The sequence below is a fragment of the Danio rerio genome, chromosome 7 (genome assembly GCF_049306965.1).
Source record: "Danio rerio strain Tuebingen ecotype United States chromosome 7, GRCz12tu, whole genome shotgun sequence".
NCBI classification, from domain to species: Eukaryota; Metazoa; Chordata; class Actinopteri; order Cypriniformes; family Danionidae; genus Danio; species Danio rerio.
The window spans coordinates 17,905,910-17,917,094 of NC_133182.1; the positions used below are offsets into that span (position 1 = coordinate 17,905,910).

General features: G+C 38.5%; 1 protein-coding gene across 7 annotated transcripts in view; it reads left to right on the forward strand.

Moving 5' to 3' along the window:
- mta2 (metastasis associated 1 family, member 2) overlaps positions 1 to 8,628 on the forward strand; it is a 36,612-nt gene extending 27,984 nt beyond the window's left edge. The window contains exons 12-19 of one of the 7 annotated variants that reach the window (XR_012382309.1): positions 890 to 990; positions 1,098 to 1,237; positions 1,322 to 1,550; positions 1,642 to 1,731; positions 2,540 to 2,658; positions 2,746 to 2,902; positions 6,424 to 7,188; positions 7,341 to 8,628. Coding sequence is in view for 3 of the 7 variants with exons in the window: in XM_005172187.6 (XP_005172244.1) it covers positions 890 to 990; positions 1,098 to 1,237; positions 1,322 to 1,550; positions 1,642 to 1,731; positions 2,540 to 2,658; positions 2,746 to 2,888; positions 6,424 to 6,577 (976 nt within the window). In the remaining 4 variants the exon portion in view is untranslated. 7 annotated transcript variants of the gene reach the window in all.
- Positions 8,629 to 11,185: the final 2,557 nt, after the last annotated feature.

Consider the following 11,185-nt stretch of genomic DNA (forward strand, 5'->3'; position numbering starts at 1 on the left):
CGAAACTTCCCGCCCTACTCATAATTCTCTCTTCATATAGCCGTAAGCCTATTACATATCCATAAAACACTGTGATATAAGCGCGCTCGGATCGGATCGCTTTCTCACTGCAATCGAACCGCTCCAGGGTTCGTTTCAATCGAGCCGAGACCACCTCACTCAAGCGATCTCGGAGCGATTACTTTGGCGCGGAACAGAGCGCGATTGCCCTGTTCACATATGCCAATCGAACCGCGCTAACTGGGCAAACGAGATACGTTCCGAAACAAAAGTGTAGGTGTGAAAGCACCCTAATTCGTAGATTAAGTTATGTTGGCTATTTTTTTAATGGATCTTTTATAAGAACTGTAAATAATTTTTCCAATGAAAAAAAATGTTGGTTTGTGGGTTGCTCCGACTTGTGGCCAACAGTGGACATTTCAGAAAGTTTGCGGCTTCTTTCTCTACTTTTGCTAAGACACTGAGGTGTTTATAATGCAGATCCTGGAAAAGGGTTATCAGCACTGGTTTGGCATCAACTTGTCTGTTTCAAACTGTGACCATCAATGTCTTTATTTTCACTCCTTTCATTTTGCTTATTTAGCACAATACGTCTATAGTTGCACTTGTTACCGCCCGGCGGGTTAACAAATACATGTTGTACATTTATGCAGCAAAACTTAAAAAATACTAATTAAAAAAAAAGAATATTTTAAACCATTTAACTGATACATTAATTGATAAAATATGCATTCCTTCGGTTAACAGTTAATCAATTAATGCAAACACCCCTACTTTGTGTATTTTATACTTGCAATTAACTTTCGGCTGTGAGGTCTCTTGAAAATCTCAAATGGTTTGTACATGTCTATCTTCTGTTTACCAATCAAAATGTTCATCCCTCCTTCAGCACCAAACCCAACCCCAACCAGATCACAGCACCTGGAAATAAACCTGGCATGAACGGTGCCACCGGCTACCAGAAAGGCCTCAGTTGTGAAAGCTGCCACAGTGAGTCAACTCGCCACTGCAAACATCCACAAACAGTATTTAGATACAAGCTGAGTAATTCCCATGCACTATACTGTATGTGTTATCATGGCCTGTTGTTCTTGCAGCTGCCCAGTCTCAGCAGTGGTATGCATGGGGTCCTCCTAACATGCAGTGTCGACTATGTTCGTCCTGTTGGATTTACTGGAAGAAATACGGTGGTCTGAAGACTCCAACTCAACTAGAGGGCGCCACAAGAGCCAGCTCAGTATGTCAACACCTACGTCTTTTAAAAATATATACAGCCAGAAAATGAGTATATAGCTAAATGAACATCATATCTGTCCAATAGGAAGCAGCTCCGCGTGGTCACATGACCCGTCAGGAGGTGCAGGGAATGTCCCCGTTTACCAGCAGTGCGGGACGAGCTAAACTTCTGGCCAAAAACAGGCAGACCTTTATCCTGCAGACCACCAAACTCACTCGAATTGCCCGTCGTGTGTGCCAGGACATCCTGCAGTCTCGTCGAGCAGCCCGTCGCCCGTACGCTTCCATTAACGCCAATGCTGTCAAAGCTGAGTGTGAGTCTTTTTATGCAATATATAAATAAAAAAATGCTGTTTTATACAGTTGAATGAAGATGTGTCTGACTGCCTCTTTCTTTTCTTTTAGGTATGATAAGACTTCCCAAAGCAGCAAAGAGTGGTGTGAAAAACCGGCCTATTCCTCGACCATCCCTCATCAATATAGTTAAAGATTTGGGTATGGCTTCAGCATTATTTCATAATAGAGACATGCTTACATCTTATCAAATTAGCTGACTTTTAAAGCCTAAAGTGTACAGTCAGTTTTTATGTATATGCAAGTGTCTACACACAATGTGCATTGGCAGCAGGTATGCATATACTTTGTCTACTTGGTCTCAACACTGAAGCAGACCACTCGCTTGACATTTTGAAATAGATGAGATGAATCAAAACAAGAAGAATTATTACAGATCTTATTTAAAGGCTGTGTCCAAAAGCTCTAAAATGCTGCCTTTGGATACAGCATTCAAAGGTGTGAAGGTATTAAGGGCGTACTCAAACTATGTACAGTTGCCTTGAACTGGGCCAAAGCACGCTTATCGCCATTCCCATCTCCCCTGGCGGCCCGCACTCGCCTTACATTCGAGCCCTGGCACGCTTACGTCATCGCTGATGCGCTGTTCAGTAGAGAAGCGCTCTCGCTCAGCACAGTGGAGATTTCTTACTGTTCAATGACACTTGTCCTAAAAAAAAACTAACCAATATTCATTTTTAGTATAATCTGAGGGATTGTTTTTGTTTGTCAAGCCACTTCTTTTGATTAAATTAACACTGATGCGAATGTAGTGAGTTGCAACTGTAAATGTAAACACACACCTAAATAACTGCAAAGTATACTCTTGGCTTCGTGGTGGGGAAAAAACTACTCAAAAGTGAATAAGTATGGCTCAAGACTGATCATTTGACTCTTATTTATTATTTTACACAATTTTATTCAGAGTATTCAGAGTAATATGTACTCGTTTTATTTATTACTTTTTTAGCCATTCAAGCTCCTTTGAAACTCAAAGCCCCTCGAGGTGCTCCAACCCCGATCAACCGTAACCAGGTTAACCAGCCTCGCAGCGCATCTGCCCTGCTGGGCAAAAGGCCCTTCGACAATGTGAGTATCCCTTACTAATGTACATTAGCCTTTCCCAGAGGTAGAAAAAGTAGCGTACATTGATCTAAGCACCCTCATTGGCCACAGGCTGGAGGTCATTTGCTCTCCACCAACGGAAGACCGTTTGCAATGGGAATGAGAGCAGCCAACCAGTCCGTCATCAAGAGGCAGAAAGTCAGTCAAGGCGATGCTCCCAATCCTGTGGTGTTTGTGGCTACGAAAGACACCAGGTATGCGTTTCAGGGTGTGTTCACATTTGATTACTTTCATTCAGTTTATGTATTCTGATGCTGTTATGGGACGTTCACACAAAATGCGTTTTTCCTTTGCAACGTGCTACTTTCCTATTGTTTTCCAATGTAAACACACGCTTGACGGACATGCTTGAACGTTACGTTTGTGTCTTGCCTTATTTGACAGCGTTTTTTAGAACTTTCACATGCAGTGCAGCTCATTTCTGTGAGCTTCAAATGCAGTGGACTATTTAGAAGAGCTCGGAGGTGGGGCAACCATTGCAAGCTTTTGTTTATAATTGAAAATTGGCATGGCAACTGCTTTATTTACTGTTACATCATGGCAGAGAAAGCACTTATTGTGGCTTTGTCCAGAATATCCTAAGTTATAGGATGTATCTTCAAGTGCATATCATAATTTATCGTTTTTTTTTATTTCTAATGGGTCCATTTTTGTCGTTATTACATCACGTTCATATAATCACGTCACTAACCTCACACTATGCTACTCTTTATAAAACCCATTCCTGAGCACTGCATCAAGCGTTTTTTAGAAACAAAGACGCATTCGGTGTGAATGAGCCCTGAAATATTAATGCAACATGGACTTAACAAATCTATACTAATAGGTCACAAGATATGACCCTAAAAAAGAGAGAATGCTTAAGCATTCCTGTTTTGTGTGTATTGTTGTATGATTGTATAATTAATTTCTGGATTTATTAGGTATGGCTTTAAGTGAAATGATTATATATAACTTTGGTCACATTTTACAATAAGGTTTCATTAGTTAAAGTCAGTTATTGTGTTCTGACATGAACTAAGGATGAACAAAACTTTTACAGAATTTATTGCTTGTGAATTATTACAGTCCAAATTCCTGCTTGTTAACAGTAGTTAATGCACTGTGAGTTAGCATGAGCTATTAAAAAATGAGCTTATTTTTTAATAATTAGCATTACTCATTCATTCATTTTAGTCATTTAGGCTTAGTCATTTTATTAATCAGAAGTCGCCACAGTGGAATGAACCACCAACTTATCCAGCATATGTTTTACGCAGCGGATGCTCTTCCAGCTGCAACCCATAACTGGAAAAACACCCATACATTCTCATTCACACACATACACTACGACTATTTAGCTTAACCAATTCACCTGTACCACATGTCGTTGGGGAAACTTGAACATCCGGAGGAAACCCATGCGAACATGCAAACTCCAAACAGAAATGCCAACTGACCCAGCCGAGGCTCAAACCAGCGACCTTCTTGCTGCGAGGCAACAGCACAACCAGCTGCGCTTCCTAACTAACAAAAACAAAAATGAATAAATGCTGTAATTAAAGTATTGTTCATTGTGAGTTCATCTTAGTAAATGAACTAATACAACCGTAATGTCAAGCGTGACCATTGATGTAATATTTACAATTTAAAAATATTAATATTTGTTTCAATCCATAAAGGTATTTTCTGCAGAATAAATTAATTAAAGGATTGAATTAAAGGTGCAGTAGGTGATCTGCCTAAATTTTAACCGATTAGCACAATATCTTTCAACTACAATTCTTACAGTTCGTCTAAAGCCATGCCTCCTGAAATTGCGAACACATTAAGGATGACAGAGATTCACTAGATTTTGTCATTCACCTGTTAGAAAACTTTATTGTGCTTTTATAAAACTACAGTTCTGAATGAAAAATGTATCTAGCACATATTCAGTTGTGTAGTTAGCAAGCAAAACTTGTCATCACTCTCTCACATCAGTCTCACTCTCTTACACGATTTGTCCTAAAGCGACTACTGTATGCTTAGTAATTAACCGGCAGGCTGCAGGAAATACACCCATTACTATGCCACACTTACATGCAGTTTCAGACCGAATATTCAAAGCAGCGTGCTAAACAATGTAGGAAAATAAAAACCACCTTCATATATAGTGAATATAAAACCACCTGCAGCTCAGTAAAGCAGGCTAGGTGGAATAGTTTTATTTACTTGTTTTGTTTTTAAACTAATTGTTGCTGTTAAAGGTCCTTTATGAAACTGAAAACAGTCACATCAATCTTTCGCCAGAAGATTTCAGTGGCTGAACAACACTTCTGTGCATGTAGCCCATTCATAAAACAACAAAGTCTACATAAGTTTTGTGTGAATAAAATAGTTTTTAAACAAACATTACCTGTCTAAAAGAAATACTTCAGCCATGGTGTCATCCTGCGTGAACGCACATCGGTGGATCTGTGTGAACGGGTGCGCAGTTGTTCAAATCTACATTTGTTGAGAGAAAGTTTGAGCTACTTATCAGAATTATGGGAGTTATCGGCCAAACAATATTTAATTGGACAAATTTTTTAGTCTTATGCCTTAACCAGAATATAAAAATACATATAAATACATTCAGATCGTCTACTTTAAGTGAAGTTTATTTATAATTTAAGTTCAAGAGGATCATGTGCTTATGATTGCCTGCGGCTGGTCCCGCATTATCCAATTTATGATTCACTAACAGGATGATTCCTAAGCCTCTATAAATACCCATAGTTCCATAAAACAGCCATCTTCGTTTTGAAGAACACCCCCTTCCATCTACTCCGCCTCCTTTCCTAGATGGGTGGCACGGTGGCCCAGTGGTTAGCACTGTTGCCTCACAGCAAGAACATAACTGGTTCTAGTCCTTACCAAGTCAGCCGACATTTCTGTGCAGAGTTTACGCGTTCTCCCTGTGCTCACGTGGGTTTCCCCCGGTTTCCTTCCACTGTCCAAAAACTTAAGTTAAGTGACTAATCCAAATCAGCACCATGGACATACTCCTAGTAAGTGATTGCTCTTAAGAGATAATTACTATCTGTTAACAAGCTACTACAGCAGGTTAGTTCTCAAGATCTACCTGAGCTCAAACTCCCCTCTTGCCTTGCAAACGGGAGGTATCCCTGGGCTTGAGGATCTTATGAGCTCAGGGCTCTCTCACAGGGATTGCAAGCCAAACGCGCTTTATTATCAATCATCAGCTAAGTGTGAGCTCAACTTACTGAAATCATTTCTATTGGAATGTGAAGAGACTTTCAACCAGCACAACAACAAAAAATGTTTCTGAAGACAATTACCTACTGCACCTTAATGTAAACATGCATGAAAAGATGGCCTCTTTTTAGTTCTCTTACACGAACAAAATAAAACAAATTACCAAAACATTTTATCTTCAATTTGAAAGAATTGTCATCGGTGAATATTAAAAAAAGAAGAAAAAACAAGAGTAAACATATTGGTCAAAGTATTTATGTGTTAATGTATTTTAGTTGCTTTGATAAGTGTAATGAATTCCTGGTGCTGAAAGACTTTCTTTTGTATTCTTTAGATTCAAAGTGTGAATGCTAGGTGTGAACCAGGATTAAATTCTTACTTTTTTTTTTTTTTTTGTTCTTGGTCTGACCAAAAGAACGTAACTACAAGTGTTAACATATCTTCAAAAACACATCTTATCTACGTGTTTGATCATCCACGAGACTAACTCCAGACTTCATGGTTTTGCAGAGCCCTAAGAAAACACCTCACTCAGGCCGAGATGAGGCGGGCGGCCAGAAAACCACATCTCCCAGTCAAAATCAAACTTCCCCTGCCACCCCGGCCACTTCCCGTACCCATCATACCCTCCAGCATCAGCGAACCCATCGTGTTGGAGGACTGAGCGATGCTCCAGTAGACCACATCCGTTGCCAGAGCATGTTTAAAACCTGCCATCATCAGCTGATCTCCCCTCCGGACCCTCATACTCTTACACCAGCATAAACCAGACTCCATCGCCTTTTTACTCCCAGTGTTAGCATTCAAGGGTTCGTTCCCTGCTGTGTGTGCGTGTGTGAGTGTGTGTGTGTCCCTTTCTTTTCTTTTTTTTAAATCGCAAATCATTTTTAACTGTGTACGCAAATCATGTTCATTCTAAGATGGTGTAAAAGCACACTTTATTTTCTTTTCCTCCAGTTCTGTCGTCATTTGTATAAATATTAACAGGATTTTTCAAGAGTTTGATTCATGTGTGTGCGTGTGTTCGTATGGAAAGTGGGATTTAAATGTGCCAGGGGGAGAACGTGGTCTTTTTACTGTCATTTTTTAGGTTGCTTGTGTTAAAGATCACCCTTTTCATGCTATTTAGGCTAATAAATAATCGCTGCTCCTTTTACTCAGCAATTACTTGTTGGTTCTAGACCAGGGGTGTCCAAATTTGGTCCTCGAGGGCTGGTGTCCTGCAGATTTCAGCTCCAACTTGCTTCAACACATTTGTAAGGATGTTTTTAGAAAGCCTCAAACTCAATTCCTGGAGGGCCGCAGCTCTGCACAGTTTGGCTCCAACCCTAATCAATCAAAGCTGATCCAACTGATGAAGGTGTTCATGACTCTTTTGAACTTCTCCATTATTTGGATCAGCTGTGTTTGATGGGGCAAAGCTGCAGAGCTGCGGCTCTTCAGGACTTGAGATTGATACCTATGGCCTAGTAAGAGCTTGATTAGCTGGCCCAGGTGTGTCTGATTGTGGTTGGAACTAAACTTTGCAGGACACCAGCCCTCCAGGACAGAGTTTGGACACTCCTGTTGTAGTCTTTCAGGCCCAGGTGAATTGAAGGAAGATGGCATCTCGGGAAAGGAATTGCTCGCTACACACAACAGATCTGCAGTAATGTTTAGGGCAGTTTTTCAGACACAATGTTTGTTGTTTGTTTTTTTGGCGATCACAAGCAGTGTAGCAACTCCCGTCAGTGATATTTGAAGGTCTTGTAGGATTCTAGCTAAAAGCCGTCTTAGTGGGATGATTTTGGAAGGCTTCTGCTTTTAAGGTGTTCATGAATGTAGGTTTGAGGTGGTTCTCCTGTAGGAGGTTGGATGTGGCCATCGATTTTTCAATTGGGCCTTTGTTTTCTCCATAAGTGACGTCATGAACAAAGCCATAAAAGTTTGTTTTCCACTTCTGCTTTTTTTTTCTTCTCCAACATCTTGACGCACTCGCATTAGTCTTCTAGAGGTCTTGTGGGCTACTGGGAAGCTTATTAGCAATTGTAGATAATGAGAGGGAAAACACTTGAGTAATAACTCCACTATAGGCTGATATTGATGTATGATTTCCCCGTAAACTGGATCCAGTGAGAAATGGACAAATAGTTTTTGAATTTTCCTAGTCATGGCTGAACTATAGGCTGATACTGATCTGTATTTCTGCCTTATATCTCAGCCTCTCTTTCTTTATTTCTCCTCTCTTTCCTTATGCTGAACGGTTGGGCTTTTTTGACTGATTTTTTTTTTTTTCCTGGCTTGTTGAGATTAGTCAACACAAAATGTCATTGTAAATCGTTTCCCCCGATTTGGGGTTTTGTAATGTTTCTTAAACAAATGGAGCGTGCACTGCACACTAAAGACACAAATAAATGTTAACTTGTCCCCTTTTAAGTGTCACCGGTTTTTTATGAAGGGGGTTTGAGAGACCCCACCATGTTTTGGCATAGCTTGAAATAAAAAAAATAAATAAATGCAAAACCTGGGTTAACATTGATCTCCATTAAGAGTTGGGGGGGAGGGAGGACTGGTGGATTTTCGGGTTTGATTCAGGGGTGTGAAGGATTTCAGTTTTGTATATCGATGAGAGATTTCAACTCACAACTCAGTTTTTTTTTAATATTCCAGTGTCTGTGTATCCTTTAATGTATCTTGTGATAAGAAAATAAAGATTTTTTTTGTTTGTGGTCATAAGCTGAAGATTTTTCATTATTCTTTAAAAACAATTGTATTATTGTAAGAAGGGAGATGCTGATTTTATGGATTTAGTATGTGTATGTTTGGCATAAAATCATTCTTGTGACAACTGAAAATGTGTTGAATTAAATTTATTAAGTCTTAAAGGGATAGTTCACCCAAAAAAGGAGAGGAAAGTAATTTTTTTAAATGAACTGTCCCTTTAAGACAATACTCCATCCCATACTGTCTATGGACGTGCGTATGTTGTTTGTTTAACATAATTCATTCCTTCATTTTCTTTTCGGCTTAGTCTCTTTATTAATCAGGGGTCACCACAGCGGAATGAACCGCCAACTTATCCAGCATATGTTTTATGTTCTCCTGTTTTTAGATTGGATTAGATTCGGCTTTATTGTCATTACACATGTACAATTACAAGGTAACGAAATGCTGTTTAGGTCAACATAGTCAGTATTGTCTTAAAGGAATAGCTCATCAGTTTATTTACCCATAAGTGGCTCCAAACTAAACCTCTGTGAAACAAAATAATATAAACTAATAACTTTGGAAAAATAATACAGTGAAAGTCAATGTTTCCAACATTCTTCAAAATATCTTCTTTGGTGTATACGTTATAAAGTGCAGTTATAAAAAACTATGGTGATGTTTATATATGGATGTATATGAACATTATATACAGGTTATTATCTGAACAGAGATTCCCAATAGATGGATATATGTACAGGTTTCTATTAATAATCAGAGGTATGCAGATAGATGGCATGATTATTAGTGTATATGTACAGTGGGTATGTGCAATTCAAGTAAATTAGTGCAATGTTGAATACAAAAGAAGATATTTTGAAGAATGTTGGAAACATTGACTTCCACTGTATTATTTTTCAGTGGTTATCGGTTTATATCATTTTGTTTCACAGAATAAACTGAAAGGTTTAGTTTGGAGCCACTTATGGATATGTAGCTTTATATTTTTTTGATGAACTATCCCTTCAAGACAATACCCCATCTCTTATTGTCTATGGATGTGTATATGTCAACAAAGACAACGAAATGCAGTTTAAGTCTAACCAGGAGTGCAACAGCAGGATACAGGTATAAGTTATGTAAAAGTTATGGATGTACTATAAACATTATATACAGGTTGAATTAGCTGAACAGAGAATTACAATAGATGTGTGTGTGTGTGTGTGTGTGTGTGTGTGTGTGTGTGTGTGTGTGTGTGTGTGTGTGTGTGTGTGTGTGTGTGTGTGTGTGTGTGTGTGTATGCAGATACATATGAATATGATTACAAAATATGTACAGTGGGTATAAGCAATAATTCAAGATGAATAATTAGTGCGATGATGAACACAAAAGAAGATATTTTGAGGAATGTTGGAAACGTTGACTTCCACTGTATTATTTTTGGCTTTATTAGGTGAGACAATAAAATATACATTATATATGTGTATATATATATATATATATATATGAGCAAAATCACACTCGTAGCAGTCCAATATGGCTGTATATCGGCACTGGTTGGAGGCATGCGTTGGCACGAGGCCGCTGGCCGAGTGCCTTAGTGCCCCTACCAGTGCTGATATACAGCCATATCGCACTGCTACGAGTGTGATATTGCGTTTAAACAACAGTTTGACGGGATAATTGTGTATATAAGAACAAAATCAAATATGGAGAGTCTCAAAAACCCTTTTGGATGAGGAACTACTTTCTTCCGCATTAGATTGAAATCATAAGCTTACCGCTGTTAAAACAGTTAAAAGCATCTTTTAAATTTTAGATCTGTTGTGTAGCTTTTTGCTGGTTGTATGTGAGCGGAGTAATACACAAAGGGTAAAGAGCCTGTAGAAGTTCTGATATTGCAGAATATCGCACGGCTATCAGCCAATCAGATTTGAGAACTACACAGAACTGTTGTATAAATCTCTCTCTCTCTCTCTCTCTCTCTCTCTCTCTCTCTCTCTCTATATATATATATATATATGTGTGTGTGTGTGTGTGCACTGTTACAATTCACCAAACAGGAATTCATTTATACACTAAATAAGTATATAAGCAATAAGGTAAAATACCAGATATATACACACATAAGATAGCATAAAATTAATTTAAAAACAAGAATAAGTTAATTATACAAAGAAAAAAGGCAATTGAGAAATAGGTGTCTCCTTAAAAAAAAGAAAAGGGCTCCAGACTTTGTGGAACTGTTCTCGCTTTTGTTTTATTGCAAACTGAGTCTTTTCTATTTTAAGAGCATGTAAAAAATCAGAAAACCCATTGCAGATAAGAAGGGGGAGCTGCTGACTTCCAATTCATAAATGGTCTAGCCAGTAAAGTTTAAATTCCAAATACAAACAGTTTAAGTACAAACTACTTATTTAAAATAAGCTGAATCAACACAATTCTTGAGATTTCATTTGGGACAGCTTAATTGTTTTATGTTCAATTTACGAAAATTTGTTAAAAGTGTTAACTTAATCGATGTGTGTTGGGACAACATGAATGAATTGTGTGGAACCCTGCATTTTTTTACAGTGTACACTATCGG